Source organism: Anthonomus grandis, chromosome 16 (genome assembly GCF_022605725.1).
Source record: "Anthonomus grandis grandis chromosome 16, icAntGran1.3, whole genome shotgun sequence".
Classification (NCBI taxonomy): domain Eukaryota; kingdom Metazoa; phylum Arthropoda; class Insecta; order Coleoptera; family Curculionidae; genus Anthonomus; species Anthonomus grandis.
The window spans coordinates 9572448-9599286 of NC_065561.1; the positions used below are offsets into that span (position 1 = coordinate 9572448).

At 34.6% G+C, this 26839-nt stretch overlaps 1 protein-coding gene across 5 annotated transcripts in view; it reads right to left on the reverse strand.

Annotated features, from left to right (window-relative positions):
* Positions 1-26839, reverse strand: part of LOC126745572 (four and a half LIM domains protein 2-like) — a 319413-nt gene that overhangs the window by 128532 nt on the left and 164042 nt on the right. For all 5 annotated transcript variants that reach the window (XM_050453469.1, XM_050453471.1, XM_050453468.1 and 2 more), the window contains 4 exons: positions 25536-25692; positions 17513-17674; positions 17314-17455; positions 17104-17252 (listed from right to left, as the gene is read on the reverse strand). In XM_050453469.1, the coding sequence (XP_050309426.1) occupies positions 17104-17252; positions 17314-17455; positions 17513-17674; positions 25536-25692 (610 nt within the window). The remainder of the gene's footprint in view (positions 1-17103; positions 17253-17313; positions 17456-17512; positions 17675-25535; positions 25693-26839) is intronic.

Consider the following 26839-nt stretch of genomic DNA (forward strand, 5'->3'; position numbering starts at 1 on the left):
TTGGAGAATTTCAGAATTAGACTTTGGACTGAAATTATGGTCATTAGATTTTATATGTTCACCAAATGCCAGGGTCTACTTAAGTGCTCGGCTTTTTAAGGGTCTACAAGTTCGTCCCACATATGAACAATCACAAGAATCACACTGAAATTTGTAAATACCACTCTTTGATAATGTGTCAAGTTTATCTTTGGTATTGATCAAAATCGAACCCAAGTTGTTTTTAGTTTTATAAGAAATTTGTAATTCTGATTGGTGTTTAATGAAGCTATTATTGATTTTCTTATTTAGATGAGAATTAATTAATGGTAGAGATATGAATTTACTATCTTTTTTAACATCAGGAAAGATCTGATTTTTAATTTTAGCTAATTTTATTTTCCTGATTAAAGTATTAATTAGTTTGAGGTCATAGTTATTATTATAAGCAATTTATTTAAGAACATTTATTTCGTTTTGAAAATTAGAAGAGGATAGAGGAATGCTTAAAAGACGGTGAATTTAACAATTTAAGGTAGCCATTTTGTGTTGGCGAGGGTGATTGGAAATATTTGACTTCTCGTGTGTTCTGTTTGAGTGGATTTCCGGTATAGGGTAAAATGATGGGAGATGGACCAGGAGGGCAGACGGTCCACTCAAAATATCCGGCAAGGTTAGGCAACAGGGCAAGACTAACCTGTCCCGTTCTGTTTCTTAGCGTCAGTTGCCTTTGAGACAGCGTGGCGACTGGAACGCATTATAACGGACTTTCGCGAATGTTATTTACAATAGTTGAAAGTTTTGAGAATCTTATTTTTTTTTAAAATCAGGTAAGTTTAACCGATTTTTGTTGGATTAGTGTTTAGATACCATATACAAGGTGTACTACAGAGCACCAATCATAGCTCTAATCGCCATATTTTAGAAGCTAGACACTGGGCCATCTATCCTCCTATTTGAGCCCACTAAGTGGAGGAGAGTTGGACCAGCCTATTTTGTTTTAGGATTATGCCCAATAAATATATCCGAAAACAAAACGCACCTAAAAGAGGTTCTTGGACGGCTAGAGCATAAGTTGATGCAGTTGATGTTGTGAAGAATGGCGGTATGGGCATTAACGAAGCCGCGAAAGCATTTGGCATCCCAAAAACAACTTTTAAGCGCAGATACTTTATTACAGATCATATTTTAATACAGATACCCCTTGAAAGTCCTGAAACAGAAACATTACAGACGGTCCAGACGGATAACTTATCAGTTAGAGCTGAGTCTCCTCAACCAGACCCCTCCGAAATTGAAAATCTAAAAGCCTTACCCATCAACCTTAACAAGTCATCAGTACCTGATGAAGATATAATTCCCGGAAAGGCTCTGTGGCACTTTGTTTAATAGGTAGAGAAGGAATAACTAATTTTTACATATTTTTTATGAATCTCACTGTCTATCAGATTAAGAAGCTTTTCTCTCAACGATTTAAAGGCATCATTTTTTTAATTTCTATTTTTCGTCTCTTTGTCTGTCGGGTCCCACAAATGGCATCGGTGTTCGTTTTACTAAATTAAATCCAGTACGCGCTCATCAGACCATTGGAATTCTCCGGTCATTGCTTTTAATTATTAATTATTCACGAACACTTTAAAAACGTGATTTAAACTATAAACCATATTTAAACATAACCTATATAATACACAATAATAATAATCTTGTGAACGCGAACTAACGCGCATCGTTTGTAGCGGCCTTTGAAGTTTAACGAATCAGCAGTTTATGGTGATTTGCAGCCTTTGATGTCGTCGATTTACCGCTGTCAAGGGCGAATCACTACGAACCGAGCAAACTCGGCTGACTAATCGATTTTTAACGAACCAAACCTCTACACACGATGCGCGAATTAACGAATCGCGAACTGCGCATCGCCTGGAGCGAGCGAGAGAATAAACTATTGTCTGGAACAATTTTCTTCTAGGAAAGTTAAAGTTTTATTTAATGTAGGGCTTAACTTAAGAATTGTATTTTCTAATTTTGTATTTGTTTTTTCCATATAAACGATTAAATTATTATTATCATTATTTTGGTAATGTATGTAAATTCTTTTGTAATGCCTTATATGTATTACAAGAGGGAAGTGGCTGTGTTGCTCGAAGGACAATACAAATTAATAAAACCAGATGTATTTAGAGCAATTTTATTTTAAAAGCTTAGCAGAGCGCTTTCGGCGTATGCGCCATCATCAGTGCTAACTGAAATGAGTTGGGTGTTATATGCGTAAAAAACATTATAGTTAAAGGTGAACGAATCGAATATACTCATTTGTCAGTTAAGCCCAGAAGTTTACCATAGTGGGAACACATTTGATATTATTAAAATTATTCATAACATTTAGACACACTTAAGACTATACAGAACACTAAACAGGACGAACAGTATTTAAAAGGGGAGAACGTTGGTCTCCTTTGTGTTTTGTTTACATTTTATTGTAGTTTCTTAGATGGCGGGAAATACTATGTCAAATTAGGTTAGCCAGTTAACTTCACTTTAAAATTAATATCGATATTATGCGAACCTATCAGAGTGGTAGTAGCGACAGATCGGTCTGGATGTCATTATCGTAAATGATGTGCGGTAGTGCGAGTTGGTTATAAATTGGTGGCACAAATTAGACTACAACAGTGAATTTTTGATCGGATAAGGAAATTGTTATCCTTTAAGGATGTAAAAGCGAACTTTTAAATTAGAAAATTGCCAATGCTTTAAAATTTTTATTTTTTTAAAATTGTGGAGTCTCCTATCTAATGGAACGTAAGGTTTGTTAAGGTTCACTTGCATAGATTTTAAACAAGAGGGATTTTTTATGAGCTCGTTGATGATATAAATGTCCTCAAGAAAATCTAGTCGGCTAGAGTTTTTAGAGGTAACTTGTTGGAGAATTTCAGAATTAGACTTTGGACTGAAATTATGGTCATTAGATTTTATATGTTCACCAAATGCCAGGGTCTACTTAAGTGCTCGGCTTTTTAAGGGTCTACAAGTTCGTCCCACATATGAACAATCACAAGAATCACACTGAAATTTGTAAATACCACTCTTTGATAATGTGTCAAGTTTATCTTTGGTATTGATCAAAATCGAACCCAAGTTGTTTTTAGTTTTATAAGAAATTTGTAATTCTGATTGGTGTTTAATGAAGCTATTATTGATTTTCTTATTTAGATGAGAATTAATTAATGGTAGAGATATGAATTTACTATCTTTTTTAACATCAGGAAAGATCTGATTTTTAATTTTAGCTAATTTTATTTTCCTGATTAAAGTATTAATTAGTTTGAGGTCATAGTTATTATTATAAGCAATTTATTTAAGAACATTTATTTCGTTTTGAAAATTAGAAGAGGATAGAGGAATGCTTAAAAGACGGTGAATTTAACAATTTAAGGTAGCCATTTTGTGTTGGCGAGGGTGATTGGAAAAATTTGACTTCTTGTGTGTTCTGTTTGAGTGGATTTCCGGTATAGGGTAAAATGATGGGAGATGGACCAGGAGGGCAGACGGTCCACTCAAAATATCCGGCAAGGTTTGGCAACAGGGCAAGACTAACCTGTCCCGTTCTGTTTCTTAGCGTCAGTTGCCTTTGAGACAGCGTGGCGACTGGAACGCATTATAACGGACTTTCGCGAATGTTATTTACAATAGTTGAAAGTTTTGAGAATCTTTTTTTTTTTAAAATCAGGTAAGTTTAACCGATTTTTGTTGGATTAGTGTTTAGATACCATATACAAGGTGTACTGGAGAGCACCAATCGTAGCTCTAATCGGCATATTTTAGAAGCTAGACACTGGTCCATCTATCCTCCTATTTGAGCCCACTAAGTGGAGGAGAGTTGGACCAGCCTATTTTGTTTTAGGATTATGCCCAATAAATATATCCGAAAACAAAACGCACCTAAAAGAGGTTCTTGGACGGCTAGAGCATTAGGTGATGCAGTTGATGTTGTGAAGAATGGCGGTATGCGCATTAACGAAGCCGCGAAAGCATTTGGGATCCCAAAAACAACTTTTAAGCGCAGAATAAAAGCAAATAACATCGATAGCTGTAATCGTCTGGGGCCAGATTGTTCTTTGGGCTCGAACGTCGAAACAAAAATAGTCAGTCACATAAAAAAACTGCGATAGGCAGGCTTTGCACCCACCAGAACAGAAGTAAGAATGATGGCGTTTAATTTAGCTGAACGATTGGGGATTCCAAATAAATTTAATAAAAAAGAAGGTATATTAAAAAAAAAAAAAAAAACCACATTGCTAATTTATTATCGTCTTTTTTAGGTAAAGCTGGCCAAAAACGGTTAGAACTGTTTTTAAAGCGAAGACCTGAAATTTCAATCAGATCAATTGCGCGAGCTTTGGGAATGTCAAGAGAAACCGTTAATAATTACCTTTCGGATCTACAGAGAATTATGACTGAACACAATTTTTATGATAAACCCGGGCATATATTCAATACAGACGAAACAGGATTACAGCTGAACACTAGGGCTGGTCAGGTACTAGCCGAAAAAGGATCAAAATGTGTTCCAAGCGTAAGCCCTGGGGAAAAGGGTGAGACAATTAGTGTCATAGCATGTTGTAGCGCAGAAGGCACTTTTATTCCCCCATATTGTATTTTCAAAGGAAAAAATAAAAAAGAAGACTGGCATAAAACATAAAGGCATGCCACCGGGTTCTAACATTTTCTAATTTTAGAACCCGGTGGCAAAATCTGCTTACGTTAATAGCGAGAGAGTTTTTTTTAGAATGGTTGCGAACACATTTTTTTACTAAGAAAGCCCTCGGGTAAAACTTTACTAATAGTAGATGGCCACACGTCCCATACGACCAACCTGGACCTACTAGAATTTGCTGAGCAAAATGATATAATTTTGTTTTGTTTATCATCGCATACCACTCACTATCTGCAGCCTCTTGATCGCGCCTTCTTTAAATCTTTTAAAAGCAACTTCTACGCTTAACACCGTTTTATGGTCCAAAATAACCCAAACAAGGTCCTTAATCGTCTTCAATTTAGTAAGCTGTTTGGTCGAGCATGGGGAAACTCAGCAACTGTTCGAAATGCGGCCTCTGCATTTAAATCCACTGGGATTTATCCATTTAATCCGTTAATTATCCTGGAATATGCTTTTTTAATACAGATACCCCTTGAAAGTCCTGAAACAGAAACATTACAGACGGTCCAGACGGATATTTTATCAGTTAGAGCTGAGTCTCCTTAACCAGGCCCCTCCGGAATTGAAAATCTAAAACCCTTACCCATCAACCCTAACAAGTCATCAGTACCTGATGAAGATATAATTCCCGGAAAGGCTCTGTGGCACTTTGTTTAATAGGTAGAAAAGGAATAACTAATTTTTACATATTTTTTATGAATCTCACTGTCTATCAGATTAAGAAGCTTTTCTTTCAACGATTTAAAGGCATCATTTTTTAATTTCTATTTTTCGTCTCTTTGTCTGTCGGGTCCCACAAATGGCATCGGTGTTCGTTTTACTAAGTTAAATCCAGTACGCGCTCATCAGACCATTGGAATTCTCCGGTCATTGCTTTTAATTATTAATTATTCACGAACACTTTAAAAACGTGATTTAAACTATAAACCATATTTAAACATAACCTATATAATACACAATAATAATAATCTTGTGAACGCGAATTAACGCGCATCGTTTGTAGCGGCCTTTGAAGTTTAACGAATCAGCAGTTTATGGTGATTTGCAGCCTTTGATGTCGTCGATTTACCGCTGTCAAGGGCAAATCACTACGAACCGAGCAAACTCGGCTGACGAATCGATTTTTAACGAACCAAACCTCTACACACGATGCGCGAATTAATGAATCGCGAACTGCGCATCGCCTGTAGCGAGCGAGAGAATAAACTATGGTCTGGAAGAATTTTCTTCTAGGAAAGTTAAAGTTTTATTTAATTTAGGGCTTAACTTAAGAATTTTCTTATTAAATTTTGTATATATGTTTTTTTTCCATATAAACGTTTGCATTATTATTATCATTATTTTGGTAATGTATGTAAATTCTTTTGTAATGCCTCATATGTATTAGAAGAAGGAAGTGGCTGTGTGGCTCTGTGGCGTTTAATTTAGCTAAACGATTGGGGATTCCAAATAAATTTAATAAAAAAGAAAGTATATTAAAAAAAAAAATAAAAACCACATTGCTAATTTATTATCGTCTTTTTTAGGTAAAGCTGGACAAAAATGGTTAAAACTGTTTTTAAAGCGAATACCTCAAATTTCAATCAGATAATCCGAGAACACCTCAATTGCGCAAGCTTTGGGAATGTCAAGAGAAACCGTTAATAATTACCTTTCGGATCTACAGAGAAATATAACTGAACACAATTTTTATGATAAACCCGGGCATATATTCAATACAGACGAAACAGGATTACAGCTGAACACTAGAGCTGGTCAGGTACTAGCCGAAAAAGGATCAAAATGTGTTCCAAGCGTAAGCCCTGGGGAAAAGGGTGAGACAATTAGTGTCATAGCATGTTGTAGAAGGCACTTTTATCCCCCATATTGTATTTTCAAAGGAAAAAATAAAAAAGAAGACTGGCATGAAGGCATGCCACCGGGTTCTAACATTTTCTAATTTTAGAACCCGGTGGCAAAATCTGCTTACGTTAATAGCGAGAGAGTTTTTTTTAGAATGGTTGCGAACACATTTTTTTACTAAGAAAGCCCTCGGGTAAAACTTTACTAATAGTAGATGGCCACACGTCCCATACGACCAACCTGGACCTACTAGAATTTGCTGAGCAAAATGATATAATTTTGTTTTGTTTATCATCGCATACCACTCACTATCTGCAGCCTCTTGATCGCGCCTTCTTTAAATCTTTTAAAAGCAACTTCTACGCTTAACACCGTTTTATGGTCCAAAATAACCCAAACAAGGTCCTTAATCGTCTTCAATTTAGTAAGCTGTTTGGTCGAGCATGGGGAAACTCAGCAACTGTTCGAAATGCGGCCTCTGCATTTAAATCCACTGGGATTTATCCATTTAATCCGTTAATTATCCTGGAATATGCTTTTTTAATACAGATACCCCTTGAAAGTCCTGAAACAGAAACATTACAGACGGTCCAGACGGATATTTTATCAGTTAGAGCTGAGTCTCCTTAACCAGGCCCCTCCGGAATTGAAAATCTAAAACCCTTACCCATCAACCCTAACAAGTCATCAGTACCTGATGAAGATATAATTCCCGGAAAGGCTCTGTGGCACTTTGTTTAATAGGTAGAAAAGGAATAACTAATTTTTACATATTTTTTATGAATCTCACTGTCTATCAGATTAAGAAGCTTTTCTTTCAACGATTTAAAGGCATCATTTTTTAATTTCTATTTTTCGTCTCTTTGTCTGTCGGGTCCCACAAATGGCATCGGTGTTCGTTTTACTAAGTTAAATCCAGTACGCGCTCATCAGACCATTGGAATTCTCCGGTCATTGCTTTTAATTATTAATTATTCACGAACACTTTAAAAACGTGATTTAAACTATAAACCATATTTAAACATAACCTATATAATACACAATAATAATAATCTTGTGAACGCGAATTAACGCGCATCGTTTGTAGCGGCCTTTGAAGTTTAACGAATCAGCAGTTTATGGTGATTTGCAGCCTTTGATGTCGTCGATTTACCGCTGTCAAGGGCAAATCACTACGAACCGAGCAAACTCGGCTGACGAATCGATTTTTAACGAACCAAACCTCTACACACGATGCGCGAATTAATGAATCGCGAACTGCGCATCGCCTGTAGCGAGCGAGAGAATAAACTATGGTCTGGAAGAATTTTCTTCTAGGAAAGTTAAAGTTTTATTTAATTTAGGGCTTAACTTAAGAATTTTCTTATTAAATTTTGTATATATGTTTTTTTTCCATATAAACGTTTGCATTATTATTATCATTATTTTGGTAATGTATGTAAATTCTTTTGTAATGCCTCATATGTATTAGAAGAAGGAAGTGGCTGTGTGGCTCTGTGGCGTTTAATTTAGCTAAACGATTGGGGATTCCAAATAAATTTAATAAAAAAGAAAGTATATTAAAAAAAAAAATAAAAACCACATTGCTAATTTATTATCGTCTTTTTTAGGTAAAGCTGGACAAAAATGGTTAAAACTGTTTTTAAAGCGAATACCTCAAATTTCAATCAGATAATCCGAGAACACCTCAATTGCGCAAGCTTTGGGAATGTCAAGAGAAACCGTTAATAATTACCTTTCGGATCTACAGAGAAATATAACTGAACACAATTTTTATGATAAACCCGGGCATATATTCAATACAGACGAAACAGGATTACAGCTGAACACTAGAGCTGGTCAGGTACTAGCCGAAAAAGGATCAAAATGTGTTCCAAGCGTAAGCCCTGGGGAAAAGGGTGAGACAATTAGTGTCATAGCATGTTGTAGAAGGCACTTTTATCCCCCATATTGTATTTTCAAAGGAAAAAATAAAAAAGAAGACTGGCATGAAGGCATGCCACCGGGTTCTAACATTTTCTAATTTTAGAACCCGGTGGCAAAATCTGCTTACGTTAATAGCGAGATTTTTTTAGAATGGTTGCGAACACATTTTTTTACCAAGAAAGCCCTCGGGTAAAACTTTACTAATAGTAGATGGCCACACGTCCCATACGACCAACCTGGACCTACTAGAATTTGCTGAGCAAAATGATATAATTTTGTTTTGTTTATCATCGCATACCACTCACTACCTGCAGCCTCTTGATCGCGCCTTCTTTAAATCTCTTAAAAGCAACTTCTACGCTTAACACCGTTTTATGGTCCAAAATAACCCAAACAAGGTCCTTAATCGTCTTCAATTTAGTAAGCTGTTTGGTCGAGCATGGGGAAACTCAGCAACTGTTCAAAATGCGGCCTCTGCATTTAAATCCATTGGGATTTATCCATTTAATCCGTTAATTATCCTGGAATATGCTTTTTTAATACAGATACCCCTTGAAAGTCCTGAAACAGAAATCCTGCAGCAGTGAAAAGAGTTCATAAAAAAATATCCGGAGAGATAACAGCTAAGGAATTTATCAAAAATAAGAAAGATGCACATCTCAAAAAGAACGGAAAACCTGTAAGAAAATTAAAAAGTAAGAGAAAGGTGAGTGAATCTTCAGTGTCTGAAGATGACGTTACTCTTGATGAAAACTCCAGTGGTAAAGAAAACTTAAGTGATTTAGAAAATGAATGTGTCGGTTGCAAAGAGGACTATAACCAAACGTCTAAAAAAGACGAATGGCTGCAATGTATCATTTGTAAACGTTGGTTACATGAAACTTGTTCTGGCTTCGTTAACCTTTGCAATAATTGTGGAAAGACTGTAGCCACCAAAAAAAAAGAAAATATAGCATGGTCCGCGTATCCTACCCCTAGTGGTTCATCTCATCTCTACAGAGCAGGATAGATGGACCACTGTTATGTTATATATATTTTTTCCAATTTTGTTATTTTTTTTATTAAAGAAGCACGTTTAATTTTTTAAAATGTGGTCCATCTCTCCTCCTTTTACCCTATTGGATATTCTAAACTATTTGATTGTTTATGTATTGTTAAGTCTAAAAAATTCAAATTATTATTTGTTTCTATTTCTAGTGTGAAAGAAATCTTGGGATGTATTTGGTTTAGCTTGTTTAAGAGTAACTGAGCTCCTACTGTGTCACAATTCAAGAAACAGAGACAATCGTCAACATATTATTATAAAATTTGATTCCAAGTGATCAGTAGAATTTTTAACACCAAATTTAAGGCAGAAGGCTGTTAAATTTTTTAACAATTTAAGGATAAAATTTGATAAAAAGAAAATTGGAGTGTTGGTGAAACTAACTACTGGTCTTACTGGAATGCCGATTTTATGTAACTTGGGTAAGCCGTAAAGACGTGGGGTTGTAGGGTTGCTGGATAAGAGGGCATACGGAGCATTATGTTCATTTAAAAAACGGTCAAATTGTTTTATAAGAGTGGAGGTCTTTCTGACAAAGTTGTTAAAAGGACTGGACATTAGTGGTTTAAAGTTGTTTTCAGTTAAAAAAGTTTCAACTTTCGATATATAAAATGCTTTTTCCATGATCACTAAGCAATTTCCCTTATCTGCTTTTGAGATCACCAAATTATAGTTTTTTATTTTGTTTTTAATGGGTTTTAGGACTTGGAGAGTTTAAGTAAGATTTTGATTTTATAAAATTAGATTTAAATTTATGCAATATACTAAATGCGTCATTGCGAAGAGACGTTTTTAAATTCATATTGTTAGAAATTTGCTCAATAACTGTATCAAGCTCAACTGAAAATTGAAGTAAATCATTTTGGGAAATTTCCTTATATTATCATATGTATTACTTCTAAATTAACTTGACAAAAACCACCGCCTGTGTGTGTGTTTGTGAGAAAAAAAACATCCCATCAGTTTGCACACGGCTCCTCGCAACGTTGTTGGCAAGCCAAAGATGGCGGCCGTCTCAGGTTGCAAAAAAAACGACGGGTGCATCGCGACGCCCGTCGTCGGCATCCGTCCCGCCACTGACGATGGGCGTCGGCGTAACTTTGAGGTTTATTTAATCCGCGGGTATTAACTGGAGGTGCGATGTCACCTGTGAGGCCGAACAGGTACGATTTCGCACGAGATCTGTTTAGTTTCAACATAACAGGATTATTTTTAGAAAGAGTTATTGGAGGGATATGTCGGGATAGTATTTTTAGGCCCCTAAGAGAATTTTACATTAGGTTTGTTAAGACAGAATTATTAGGCTATAAAGTAGGAAATATGAAGGATTTGCTGTAAGAAAAAGTGTGATACACAATTATAATTCGAGGTAGTTTGTTGTATCAAAAAATTCGCAAATAAGTTAGCCAAATGGCTTTTAATGTCCCTCAGATAATTGGGTCATTCATCATTTATGTTTATTCGTGACTTATCTAGGCAAAATCTTAGTTTTATAACAATAGCATTAAAAAACGTTTGACTCTGCAATGATAAAAAGATATAAATACCTATTATAACTAATATTGTTAAAGTCCCGTTTTAAACAGACTATTGTACTCAATTTTTTTTTTTGGACAAATTAAGAAATGCAAAGTATCTTATTTCGTTAGATGTCAACTTTGCATATTGGCAAATCGAGGTTGATGAACATTCACGTGATAAAACTAGTTTTTCTGTCCGTGGTCGGGGACTTTATCGATTTAAGAGAATGCCATTTGGGTTGACGAATGCCCCTGCAACTGGGCAGCGATTAGTAGATACCTTATTGGGAGCTGATTTGGAGCCACATGCCTTTGTTTATTTAGATGACGTAGTTTGTATTTTTGAGACTTTTCAGCAACATTTAGCGGTTTTGGAGGAGATTTTCCAGAGATTTCATCGAGCCGGTATAACTCTCTCTCAGGATAGAGGAGAAGGTCCGAATATGGGCCCCATTTTGTTTTTTTTAAATATTAGGGTGTCATTGAACGGATTAACCTGTAATTTGGAAACCTAATTACTGGGAACATCCACTTTAAAGTTATAAACACGGCTTTAAAAAAATACATAATAAGAATGGTGTGATTTTCAAAAATCAAAAAGTATAAATTTTTAAGATTTATGAAGTGCTTCAAATATGGGCCACCCTATAAAAGTAACAAAAAGTCGTATTTAATCGTAAGAAAATATGTATTTTCAAAAAACAAGACATAAAAATACTCATTTAAAAAAATCGCAAATATATTCGCCGTGTTGTGTCCGCACAAGCCTCATGTGACCACATATTACACATCAAACAGCGCACCCACGACTCGCCCTTGACATCTTCAGAGAAAAGTCCTTCACAATAAATACACGTTGCATCTTCGTTTTCAGGAGGAGTTTCGAATTCTTCAATCGCGTTATCTTCATCATCAGGAATGAATATTCCATCTTCACTCTCAGAGTCAGACGATTCAACAATCTTTTTTCGTTTTGGAAGTTTTGGCTGGGACTTTGATTTACCCTTGGAGAAAATTTTGCCAAACACATTCTGTTTTCCTTTTCCACTAACATTTTTAGTTTTTTCAATAGAAGTTCCTAACTCGTTTTTGTATGGAAAAGACGTTATAATTTCAGACCCCAGAAGACTTTTTTCCACGATTAGTTACTTTTCTTTTTATGGAAGGGACTGAAAAAATTGCAAAAGGCGACACAAACCTGGGCAATTTTGACAAACTATGTGAAATTGAGGCAGGAACATCATCAACATATATAGAGCTTCCGGGTTGAGGATCATTATTGGAACATGACGGGTCAGTAGATTTAGCATTTTTGTTAATTTGAGTTGCTGTACTGGACACAGGAGAGGAACTTTGATCTTGGAAAGTATTGCTGTTGGTGGAGTTTTCTTTAAAATCGCCGCATCTTTTAACTGCTTCAGCTTCCTCAGTAATAAAATCAGCATCACAAAAAATGTGTCTATTCTATAAATGTATCTAAAGGGATAAATACCTATCACTCGAAAACCGTTGATTGCTATTTGTGCAGTTTGTGACTTTAGGGATGCCTTTCCCAATAGCTCGGCTATGTCATAAACAGAAACAGGACGCTGATTAACACGTATCCAATTTCTTATTTCTTCGTTATAGTAGAGCTTAAATGGACCCATAAAACTTTTATCTAAGGGCTGTAATTTATGCGTAGAATGAGGGGGTAGTGACAATATTGAAATGTGATTCTCCCTGGCTAAGCTAATAACTTCCAAATTGCGGGTGTGGCTGTAATGTCCATCCAATATTAACTAAACAGGGTCATCTTGAGATGGTTTAACGAATTGTATAAAATGACGAAACCACTTCGTAAAGAGATTTTGTTGAATCCACCCACTAGGATGTACGTCATAAATTGTCCCCGGGGGAGCTCCACGAATTAACTGATAATTTTTATTTTTCCTGGGAAAAATTAACATTGGCGGTACGAATTGTCCACCAGCACTCATACACGCAACGAATGTCACAAGTGATCCTTGTTCTGCTATAGTGATGGCAGCTATCTGTCGTTTACCTTTTCGACCGATTACAGTAGGGATCTTACTTTGCACTATTGATAGGTCTGTCTCATCGACATTAAATATGTGCGGTGGAAAATTGTATTTATTGTATTCCTGCTCCAGGTTATCAAAAAAACGTAATGCGTTTTCTGCATTAAAACCAAGAGCTCTTGCAAAAGACGTTCCAGTTGGCTTTCTTAGGGAAAGTATTTCCTTATGGCGACGTAAAAATCCATCAAGCCAGCTTCTTCCTGCTATTTCATTTCAAAGGGGCTATTCTTACCATTTTTTTCAACTAAATTGTACGCCATAATTCGAATGTCTCGTCTAGTGAGACCATAAAATTTTGCCTCCATTGTGAGAATGTAATCAATAAGCTCCTTCTCCAGTTGACTACTTAAAACTGTTTTTCTTCCAAGGGTAGTTGCGGTTATGCGGTCAGGATCTCCATCGACTTTAGACAGCCTTTGTAAAGTAGATCTTGGTACACAAAATGTTTTTGCTGCCTGCCTACAAGTTAATAAATTTTCTTTAACAACAGTTATAGCTTTCGTCATATCACTGGTATTCCACTGCTTTCTCATTTTTTTTGAAACGTATTTTTCCTTTGTTCGGGGCATTTTTACCTAAAAAATAACAATCGCGCCATTTTTCACAAATATGGTCTAAATATGGGCCTGACTCATATTTCAGACAGTTAAGTGGCCCATATTCCAAACATAATAACAAAAATGTTCACATTTAAACGAAGTATTTTAATATAATTTTGGTCAAAACTCTGTAGTACATCTTAAACAATAACATTTCAAGACCACACTTACCAATTTTTAATTTTATTGGCTAAGAATTTTTCACGAAAATATAAAATGTTAATACACCTGTATTAATTTGTGTAACCGTCGGAATATCAACCTGTCGATTGCTTTCCTATGCCATCTATGTTTAGACAGCTGAAGCTAGAGATTTGTTCGTGGATCAAATACTGTTAATCTACGCCATGTGAATCATCGTATCGGTGCGCGTTGTTGCCAATAATAGTGGCCCATATTCGGACCTTCTCCTCTAAGTGTAAATTTTGTCGATCCGAACTTCAGTATTTAGGATATGTTGTCGATAAAGATGGACTTCATGTCGACCCGGATAAGGTGACAGCCGTATTGAACATTCCGACTTCAAAGCACACCACCGACGTGTCATCGGTATGGTGTCCTGGTACAGGCGTTTTATTCCCCAATTCTCAACCGTTATTTCTCCCTTTACTGCTCCTCTTTGTAAACACAAAAAGTGAAACTAGACCCCAGAATGTCAAAATTCGTTTCAGAACATCAAAAATTCGTTAGTTTCCGCTCCTGTACTTACTTGTCCTGATTTCTCGAAACCTTTTTTGGTTCAGACTGATGCCTCAGCGTCTGGGATCGGTGCTGTATTATCTCAAGAGTTTGACGATGGTGAACATGTTATCTGTTACATACCTCTGTCTAAAGCAGAGAGGAATTTTTCCACCGCATGCAGAGAGAGATGATACTAGATTTATTTCACGACATGAATAATCTCTCTCCGTCACAGCGGACAGCACGGTTCACATTTGACAGACGCAGGAGCTGGAAAGACCCCCCAGATGCGTCGCGGAACTGCTTAAGTAGTAGTCCAAAAGACGTCTGGGCGCAAGACCGGAGATTGAGGAACTTCTCTCGTTACTTTATGGGTTTAGCCGCTATGGGCCCAACCAAAACCCATACATAGATCGGAATAATTCGACAAGCGTCCGCTTTAGTAAACCGGTTGACCAATTCAATTGTCGTGAAATCTTCTCCATGTACAGCATATTGTAAACAATAACAAAGAATTAAAGTGATTCAATGAAAAATATTGGCGAATTCCATTAAAAATCGAAGGCAATTGTAATTATGGTGGGTGTCTCAGTCAGCAGTCTCGTACTTATAAAGTTTTGAAAGAAAAATTTATAACAAGGTCATTTTTAAATATCTTAACCAAATAAATAAAATTTAGGATTCTCCAAATACCGTCTAAAGCGTAATTAATCCTGTAACAAATCCCTCTATTCCCCCAAGAGAATTACCAGAAAAGTAATTTTCATGCGAAGAGAAGCAAGCATCCAACTGGGGAGAGAAGTAAAGAATGTGCGAACAATCTAATTATTTGAAAATGCTATTCAAGCATTAAAATAAGTCAGAAAAATTAAAACTTCAAATTGATTGACTCATGAAATAATAATACTATAAAATCATAAAATAGACAATATTATTTTTAAAATACAGGGTGTTTGTTTGAAAAAAAAAATTTTTAGTCATAAACTTTTTATTACTTCAAATATTTTTATAAAAATTGGTACACGATTTTGCAACAAAATGCGTTTTTTGATCTGAAAGATTTTTAAAATGTTTAACAGTGGTATCTGTACAAAATTTGTAATTGAATATGGTATGGCATTTAATTGAGTATAAATATAGAAAAAATGGTACACCACCGTTTTTTCTAAAAACAAAGATCTAGTTTTCTAAATTCTTCATTCAGTTTAGATTCAATTTAATTCCTTGCCTTTGCTTCACGCTATTTAAGGTTTTCTGGTGAAAAATTTAAAAAATCATTTCCATTATTGTTAGTTTGGGTCACAAAATATGCAAAACGGCAATCAGTTCATTCAATTTTAAAGCTGGTATTTCATTTTCCAAACTACTCTTTATTAACTACGTTTTTAAATATTTATACAAGATACTAGAATAACGATTTAGATCCTAAAGTTTATAATTTTTTTTTCAAAATGAGTTTCTTGTTTCTTTAACTTTGATACATTTCAGGTATCTGCGCTTAATTGAGTCATTCGTATTTGCTCGCAAAGTTTCACAGTCTTGCTCTATTCTTCTGAATCAGTTCATCTCTTGTATGAAGTGGTCTCAAGTAATCGACATTATTCAAATAACTCCACACACACAAGACGACACACAAGTTAAGGTCAGGACAATTTGGTGACTCCTAATCATCCAATCCATCGTTCTGGATAATTATTATGTAACCACTCGCGATTTACCAGCGCGAAATGCGCAGGAGCTTTGTTCATTTGAATTCACAATTCGGCTCTAAGATTTAGCGGAATATTCTTTAGAGATTCAAACAAGTGATTTTGCAGGAAATCATTCAAGCAATTGTCCATTTAGGCGTGGTAATAGAATATCGGGCCCACACAAAATTCTCACTTATTCTTCACTTATTACTCCATACTAAACAATAATTGATTGGTCTCTTCAAAAAGTTATTTTACATTTTTTCTGTAAAATGTACAGGGAAGCCAATAATTGACCCCCTTAAAATTTACATGGGATTTCCTATGTTCCGCTCGGCGACACACCACCCGGTATGTAGTTATTATTTTTGTTATTTCTAGTATTATAGAGCAATCAAGTTTTAGGTAAAAATGGTAAACCAAAAATATTAAATTACTTTTGAAAGTAACTCATAAATCTTCTATATCTTTTACAATTTCGCATTCACGAAAAACAAATAATCGTATATTTTTGGAACATTATCCAATGAGCTGGTAATAAAATTAACTGTCCCAGATTGCTCAATGAGAACAAAAATAAACTAAAATCGAACAGTTTGAACATATTGGCTATTAATGAATTCGCAAAAGTTATTGCTTATTTTAATTTATTATGGAACCTAATTTTAATAATTATGAACTTAACCTAATTTACATAGATAGATATAATAGACATTTAATTAACTTATAGCGCTAAAATTTATTGCATAATGCATTTTGATTTTTTTACCTAATAAAATCAAATGGCATGTAAAAATATGTTAATGCTATAAGATTTATTTAATAATTTATTATTATTGCATTTGACCACATCATTGATATGAGTGGGTGAAGTAAACAAACGTTAAACAATAACAGAATTCAATATTCCGGAACCTCCACCAATGTATGACCAACCCGCCATAAAATCAAGAAAGCCTTAACCTCGCAACTATTGTAATACTCGCCAAAACTCGACTTTAAAAGTGGTGCTTTGCACTTACCTCATCACAGCCTGCACATCTTGGTTTCATCTTTTCGGCGTAGTGTCTCTCGCAGTAAATCTTATCTTCATATATACAGTATGCTAAATCCACAAGTAGATCATCACATTCCGTACATTTAAAACACGCTGGATGCCATAGCATACTTCCTAAGATTTTAAATCGCAATATAATTAATTGTACTTAGTGATTATTTTATCGCAAATATACCTAATCTAGGGGCTATTATCACAATCGGTACTTGCGGCAGTGTAATTCGTCTATCGCAGTGAGTGCAAGTTCCGCCATTTGGAGGGGTTGGTTTTGCTACAGCTACATCTAAGGCTAATTGGTTGCGGCCCGATACAAAATCCTCAAAGAAGATATTAATAATTATATAGAATTCACGTAACTTACGATATATACCTACTTCATAACTGGTAGCATGTTCTGGTTCGACAAATTTACATGCGCTAAGGGCCAAATCTTGCTTGGGCAATTGTTTGACTATCCTCTGGGTTCTAATTGATTCCCCTTTGGATCCTAATTTAGGCACTTCTTCGGAGGGCAGTGTTGAGTAATATTGTTCAACCTAAAAAATTAATATGAAATAAAAGAGAAACTAAGTATAATAACATAATTAAACAAATATGCGATAATTACGACGAATTTACAACATAACCTAGAATATAGTTCCAATTTAGATAACAGTTTTTAATACACATGTTCTGCAAAAATTACAAAATTGTTTTATTGTTTCACAGTCTTTAATATTATTAGGTGGGTTGTAATATTTAAGACCATTATAATGTAGATTGTTTTGGCTGATATATACAAGGTGTAAATAAATGGATGCAAAAAATTCAGGAGCTGATTCTTGGGTAAATTTTAAGAAAAAAACTTTATATGAACGTATGTCCTAAAAGGCGTAACTTTTGAGATACCGGGTGGTAAATATTGAACAAAATATATGTTTTTTTCATTATACCTGTAAAACCCCTGTAGATATTTTAATAAAATTTGATATGCATTTTCTATGCATCAAAAGGCATTTTCTGAGGTTCGCTTATTTTTTTTATTTGTACTAATGACGTTCCTGTAAGGTTTAAACTAAATATTCTTGATGAAAAATATGGTACGTCACTTTTTTGTTTTTTTTTTTTGTTTTTGTAATTCTTATTTATTTCTGAGCAAATTTGATCTCTTGACTTTCTTTTGATTTTTTTTTATTTCGAAGTTGCGTATTCGATTAAAAAATAAAATCCATCTACCTAAATGTATTACGTGTTTTTTATTAATGCTTAGATGTGACTCTATTTTTTGTTTTAAACCAGATGAAAGGAAAAGAAATTACATAATTATAAAAAATGTTGAAAATGACCACCCTCTGCCATTATGCAATCCCCGCATTTGTCGACGAATCCGATAAAAAATTCCTCGAGAATTTTGAATTACGGCATATGAATTAACGATTCGACTTCTCAAGTTATCAATATGCTGTACCGGAATCCTGTAAACCAACGTTTTTAAATGACCGCATGTCGTAAAATCTAGTGGCTTCATATCTGGTGACTGAGGTGGCCAAAACTGAGGACCGCCTCGGCCTATCCAACGATTTGGATATTTTTCGTCTAAATAATCACGTGGTAATAAATTAAAATGGGCAGGAGTGCATAAACCACATTACTCTTCTAACATCTAGGGGTATCGCCTCAAGAAGTCCTGGAAGTATGTCTTGGAGAAAATGAGTGTATATTTCCCCATTCAATCTCTGTGGCAGAAAATGTGGGCCAATAAGGTGGTCTCCAATGATTCCAGCACATACATTTAAAGAAAATTGTTGTTGGTGATGAGCTTCAACTATGGCATGGGGATTTTCATCTGCCCAAATGTGGTTATTATGGTAGTTAATGATTGGCTCTCTGAAAAAATTAGCTTCGTCAGAAAACAGAATCTGCCTTAAAAACTGAGGGTTTTGCTCAATGACTTCTAACATCCAACGAGAAAATTCAAGACGCCTAGGAAAATCTCGTGATAATAGAGCCTGGACTCGTTGTACATGATATAGATATAATGAATGATCCTTTAAAATAGTCCATACCGTCATAGGATTGACATGTAGCTGCAGACCAATTTTTCTCGTACTGGTGTCAGGTGGTTCATCAATTAAATTAAGTACTGCTTCTTCCAATTCCGTTGTTCTAATATCGCGTTGGCGACCACAATCATGCTTCCTTGGTTGAAAAGTTCCAGTTTCTCGTAGTCTTAAATGAAGGCGTGCAAATAATGTATTATGAGGTGCCATTCGTGGAGGGTACAGTATATAACAGTTTACATTCTAGATGCTTGCAATGAATTTCCGTTAGCAAGACCATAAACAAAATGCATATCGGTCATTTCTGCATTTTGATAAAATGGCTCAAAAGTGCACAAAGAGTTTCTACTTTAAAGGAGGCAAGAACTGACAGTAAGTAAATAGTGGTGTACCATATTTTTCATCAAAAATATCTACTTTAAACCTTGCACGAACGTCATTGATACAAATAAAAAAAATTAGTGAGCCTCAGAAAATGCCTTTTGATGCATAGAAAATGCATACCAAATATTACTAAAATATCTACAGGGGTTTCACAGGTATTGTAAAAAAACATATATTTTTCTTTAATTTTTACCACCCATATCTCAAAAGTTTTAGGACTTTTAGGACATACGTTCATATAAAGTTTTTTTCTTAAAATCTACCCAAGAATCAGCCCCTGAACTTTTTCGCATTTATTTATTTACACCCTGTATAGTTAGTATTAACTCTGTGCATACAAAAATTATTTCTTGATCTCTTTTCGTAATTATCATAGATTACTTAAAAATTGTAAATTTGTTCAATTTTTAAGTAAATATTGGGAAACCAACCCAAGGATTATTTTGTATATAAAGTTAAAGGTAAGGTTATGGTAAAATTAAAAGAATTTAGGAATTCAATGTTAGGGATGACGCGGGTAGTTGGGGGAGGGGGAAGGAAAGGAATATTAAAATTACATTATTTAATTTTTTTATGAAATACACTGACACAAAAGGGCAAAGCGTATTCTCCATAAAAAAGAGTCCCGATATAGCAACGTTCTAGGCGTCTACATGATGCACCCGATATTCATGAGTCACATCTGCCTGTCGAGTAGATCTTGTGTGTATAGTTCTAGGTGGAATGATATATGCCAGTTCAAAAGAGCATTGTGTGTTCTATGCGAAAAATTTTCAAGCTTCTAGTTATCTCTGGATCCCTTAAAGACATATGGCCTTCCTCTGGATGGAATCAAGCAGTTTCACAGGAGTGTGTTTGAGTGCAAAGATCCATATGTAAGAGCAATATTCAAGAAATAAACGACTCTGAGCCTTGTAAAGCGTTAAAAGCTGTTGTGGTGTCTATAGCTTTTCCCTTTTAAAGAGAGTCCCAAGTTTTTAAGAAGCCGCATTAGCTATTTCCGCTACAAGGTCAGGCGAAGACATATTGATTCCAACCTCTACACCTAACCAGCGAAATGATCAAAATAGCGGACAAATTTTGACAAAAGCATTAATTCTCGATTACAAAAACCATTAATCTGTTGGTACAGACGAAATAACCTTTAAAAATAAATAATTTATTCAAAATAAATCAAAAAGAAACAAATAATAATAATAATATAAACATTAATCCAGAACGGGAGAGCTGCAGTGGATAAACGAAGTAAGGAAGGCATCGCCCAATATTTAAGACAAATGTGTTCAAAAAAAAAAGCTCGGACCGTCGATTTTTATTTCAAGTTGCGCATTTTTGTACGTGAAGTTTGTATATACAGGGTTGCTCAAAAATAAATTACGACCATCAACTTAACTTTTTCAAATGAAAGCACCTTTTTTATTTCATCTTTGAATTTCGCGTGGAATTCTACGTATGTTTCATGCATCATGTCCTATACCTAAAGTCAACAGTCAAAAAAAAGACGATTCATGTAACAAATAAAAAAAGAACAAAAATCAAGTTAAATGTTCAAAATGGTTGCCATTCACGGCTTGACAATATCCAAGGCGATCAATAGTCTCGTTGCACATTTTCAATCATTTCCGGAGTTATGGCGCGCACTTCTCTGCGAATTCTCTTTCAAGTCGTCTAGATTATTTGGCCTATTAACAAATACCTTCGACTTAAGGTATCCCCACAAAAAAGTCCTTTCGTGTTAGGTCAGGCGACCTAGCAGGCCATTCGATGGGTCCTCTCCTTCCTATCCACCGACTGGGAAAGGTTTCATCCAAAAATGTACGCACAGTAGCAGCATAGTGCGGAGGAGCGCCATCTTGCTGGAAAATTAGTTCTTCGTCAGGATAGTCTGGGTCCAATGGATTTGGAAATAAAGCTAGTAATGCTGGAACTAATTCAAATGGGAGAAAATTGAGATACACTTGTCCCGTTAAAGTCTGTTTAAAGAAAAAGAGACCTATTATTCTTCCGCGCACTATTCCACACCACACATTTAGTTTTTGAGGGTACTGGGTGTTTACCTCCATCATCCAATGCCGATTTTCTGTTGCTCAATATCGACAATTTTGTCTGTTCACACTACCATTCAAATAGAACGTGGCTTCATCGGAAAAAATAATATTTGTTACTAAATTATTATTTAGATTGCACATATTTCGTAAGCGTTCACAAAACTCATTTCGCTTATCGAAATCGTCATCAAATAACTCTTGCACAGGAATAACTTTGTAGGGGTGATATTTGTGCTTTTTAACTATTTGGTGAACTATAAATTTCGCCATGTGTAAATTTGCCCCAATCTACGACAGAGGACTGCATGGATTTTCTTCCAAAGACAGCAAAACGTCAAGTTGTTCATTTTAATCTCGAACAGGACGACCAGATTTCGGCAGATCTCTAACATGACCAAATTCTCTAAATTTAGCCTCTATTCTACTCACCACGTTTTGACATATCGGAGGACGATCAGGATGGATTTCATTGAATAATTGAGCAGCTTCTCTTCGAGTACGTGTTCTATCACCAATCCCCACCATGCACAGAATTTTTATTTTTTCTCGTTCCGTTAATTTTACCATTGTGAAAACCGCAACTTTGCTCGTACACTTCACACTTGACAATATCTGTTTGGCGTACAACTGTCATACAGTTTCTATGAAAATACACGGTCACCAGCCAACAATAAAAAAACACGAATGAATGGAATTTTGCTCTGTATAAAAATTCTCAGAGATAAGGTGACTCGTAAGGTGAACTTTAATAATAATGTTTGGTCGTCTTTTTTTCGATAACTGTTGACTTTAGGTATAGGACATGATGCATGAAACATACGTAGAATTCCACGCGAAATTCAAAAAAGAAAAAAAAGGTTTTTTATTTGAAAAAATTAAGTTGATGATCGTAATTTATTTTAGAGCAACCCTGTATATACAAACTTCACGTACAAAAATGCGCAACTTGAAATAAAAGTCGACGGGTCCGAGCGTTTTTTTTTTCGAACACACCCCTGAATTTTAAATGAAATTAGACATAACATATAGTTTTCCCAATAAAGTTATATCTATTTCTAGTTCCACTGATTTAAGTTGACCAATGAATACAAAAGAATGTTTATGTGTTATTGTCTCTTTAATAAAATCACTCAATCACACTTAGTAAGGCTGCCATTATTATATATAATATTATCTCTCTGTTCTCGAAAAACCTGCTCATCGAAAAAGTGGTGTACTTCTAAAAGAACGATAATATCAAATTTAAAAACCCCTTGATTAAGCAAAAATTGAAGGCTGTCGAAATTCTGACTCATGCTTCTAATATTAATTTGCAAGATATTAAAGCTATTTTGTGCAATAAAATTATTTAAATTTGCAAACTACAATCAAAAGACTGAAGATGCCATACCCAAGTTAATTCTGGATATTGTGCACACTCCATTACTGTGGTAGATTGTCAGGGATACAACAACGGCAGTAATTCTCGCATAATTTCTCTGCTAGTCATTAACGATAGGAAATCCTAAAAAAACATATCCAAGGGTCTCTTCATTCTCTATCTACAACTCGCTGGTCTGCTAGAATCGAAAGTGTAAAACCATTTTCAGAAAGATTTTTTGGAGTAAAGAATATGCAGTAAAGGTTATAGACCATTTGAATGAAAGCGTAGGAATCCGGTTTGATCTTAACGAATTGTATACTTACATGGTTCATGTTTGGTTCTAGCATCTGTGTGGAAAAAGGTTTTGACTGCCATAAATCACAAGAGCATTTTTTATACAATTGACTTTTATCTCTACGTTTTATAATATGTATTTGAATAATTGAAATAGTTATTAAATAACATAATAGTTTAGCATAATTTATTTTAATATTGTTTTTGACCATTACATACCATGAATGTTTTAAACTTTGTATATAATTGTTTTTTAATGTTTTTTTAATTTGCAGCGCCCTGAAGGAGGCCTAAGATAGGCCGAAACGTTGACGTTAAAGGAAACAGAGGTTTGAACGGCATGGATTTTATTCCCATGGATACCACATCCAACTTAACCCTACAAGCTCGACACAATTAAACTGGGAAAAAGTAAGAAAGATGTTGTTTTGAAGGAACTCTTTTCTCCACAAAACATATGTCAATCTTCTTTTAAGAGCTATGTATCATCATCGGATTAAAATATATTTAGAATCAAAATGGTACACGATTTAAAAAGTCAATACAAAGAACAAATCAACAATTAAAACACTAAAACTACAAATAAATTTTAAAAAACTTACAAACATTTGGTTAGTTTTTATGGTTAAAAAATAATTAAAAACATAAATATTCGAATTGCGCAGAAGGATGAATTACAGGTATTAGATGACATATAATAATTACTGCAGTACTCCGTTTTAACCCCGACTTCCCTATTTATTTTCCAACCAGCTTGTATAATACACATATAATTATATCATAATATATGCGTAGTCTTAAACATTTTTTCATCTCTAATTTTAAGAACTGAGCATGTTAGAGCCTTTATTGAATATGGGGAAACAAGAATCTTTAATCACTTACTTAGAGGTAAATAATTAAAGATTCTTGTTTGGTCAATTGGTCTGCATGATTAAAAAAAACATTGAATAATCTAGTATATTTTATTATTTTATTTATTTTACTTTACAAAAATATATACAAGGATATAATGCATACTAATGCTTTTTTGCATTTTCCTGATGGATTAAAGTTAGAGAATTAAAAACAGTAGTTCTTTATGGTTTGCTGATGATGTGAAGCTTTTCAGGGAGGTTAAGTCCCTCAATGATGCTATTGGTCTCCAGGAGGACCTGAAAATATTTTTTGAGCGGTGTGTAGAAAATAAAATGACTTTAAATATTGGGAAGTGTCATAAAGTCACATTTTCGAGACAAAGAAATCCGATTGACTTTGTATGCTCTGTGGATGATAGTCCACTCAATGTTAAAAAGGAGACCTCTGATCTTGGCGTCCTAATAGATTCTAAGATTACCTTTTCTAGTCACATAAACCAAATTACTTTAAAGGCAATGAAGCATTTATCCAAAGGTCTTCGCCCGATTTTTCATTATTTACATTTAGGAGATTTTACTGTTCTCTAGTACACACATTTTGGAATACTGTTCTGTTGTATGGTCTTCATATCACTGTTATGTCCATCAAATAGAAAGAGTGTAGAATAAATTTTTAAGAATTGTAGCTTTCAGGTGTGGTTATCAGAGAGACGAATATGAATATGAGTGGGTTAGATCAAGTCTGAATTTACATTCTTTGGAAGCAAGGAGAACACTAACTGACATGTGTTTCTTGGATAGGGTTCTCAATGCTATCATTGGCTGCCCCCAATTGTTGGCTCTGGTTAAACTAAAGAGACCCTCTGGAAATAGACGAAGCAAACGTTTTTTTATTGCATTCCATCGGACTGGCTATGGCGTCAATGAGCCCATTTCAAGTTTGGTTTCTAAGGCTAATAGCTTGGATGATCAGATAAATTTTTTTGACTCTATGCTTACAAGCTTTCAAAAAGATATTTAAAAAACATTTTGTGATATCCACCTTACAGCTTGTCTAAATGTTTATGGTTAATGTAATTTTGAATTTGTATTGATTTTAACTAGTTTGGATACTTGTTTTAATTGTTTTGAATTATGAATTTTTATTGGCTGCTTCGGCTATTTTTTTTACTAATAAAAAAGATGCATTTATTGCTTACTGTGATTTTAAGTGATATGAAATGGAGTTTTTATATAGAGTGATATGTAGTGTGATATTTTTCACAAGCTTAGATGTAATTTATTATATATTTTCTGTAATTACAATGTAAATGGATTCCGTTGATAAATAAATAAATAAAAGGTAGGCATCATAAGCATTTCAAAAATATGTGTGTATTAATTTTCTCTTTTTCATTATTTTGAAAGCTTACCTGTCTAGCCGAGGTTAAACCAAGAGGAACAAAGGTGTATCCGAGTTCCTTGGCTTCCAAACTATCACGGTTTACGAAACCGAGTCTCGATTGAGCTCCATGTTCAGCTACTACTTCGTGGCCGTCTCTTGAACATTTGCAATTCTTGCAGGTCTTTCTGAAATATAAGAAAAACAGATTTTACACTTAAATCAATATAAAGAATACAATTAAAAAAAACGGGAACTCATTTTAAAGTTGTAGTATTATCTAATAAATATGTTTTTTGGGTATAAATATTAATTGCATAAAAATATTAAACAGACTATACGAGTATATCAGTCAATTGACATGGTCTAGTCATATTGCCGGTTTATTAAAAAGGCTGGACACATACTTTTTTTGGATTGTAGAAACTAAGTTCATTTGTTAAAAGAAGTATTTTCATGTCTTATTACTGTGCTTAAATGTATTCTACCTATGGTGTAGCAGCATGGAGACGCATTCATGAAATCTTTGGATATCAAAGAAAATCTAATCAAACCAGCTAGACATTCTTGTGAGCTTGAAAAGCTTGAGAATTTAACAGTACTATCTATCCACATTTCCCAGACAGCAATATTTAATAGAGTACTCTAATGTTGGTGACCTCCCTTACAGTCAACCAAATACTAATGACTTAAGTACTACAAACTATAGATTGTCGTCTAAGAATAATAAAAGTTTCTATACAGGTTGGGGAGTTAAAAATTATTTATTGTCCAAATTAATGGCAACACCGTCTATGAGTGGCTGCCTCCGGTCTTCTGTTAAAACAGCAGTTTTAATTTTTTACAAAATCACAATATAGAAATGCGTAATTTTGTTGTGTGAGACTGCACACTGCACTGTTGAATTTTAAAGCCCTATTATTTTTTTGTCAACTACTGTTTATACTCCTTACAAAAAAGTTTAAATTATTAAGTGACTTTATGCATAAAATTCGGCAATACAATGTAGGGATTTGTTTTCTATTATATTTGACAATAGACCGAATCCTTGCAAAAAAATCAATTTTAAACATGGTTTCTAATTTTGAGACGTCCTTTTGTCTTCGAGATTGTCATAAAAGACACGCACTAAAATGTAAGAACCTTCTATCGAACCAGGATCGGGACCAGGATCAAGAAAGACTGGAAGAAATGGTTTGTAGTGCCCTAGAAGTGGTGGAACATCATCAAGTAGAAGCTGGATACAAATGTTTCAAATGTTCCAAAATCAAAAAGTCTTTTCCGAAAACCTTCTTCTTCTTTTAGCCTTCTCTGGTCAACTGCTGGAGATAGGCC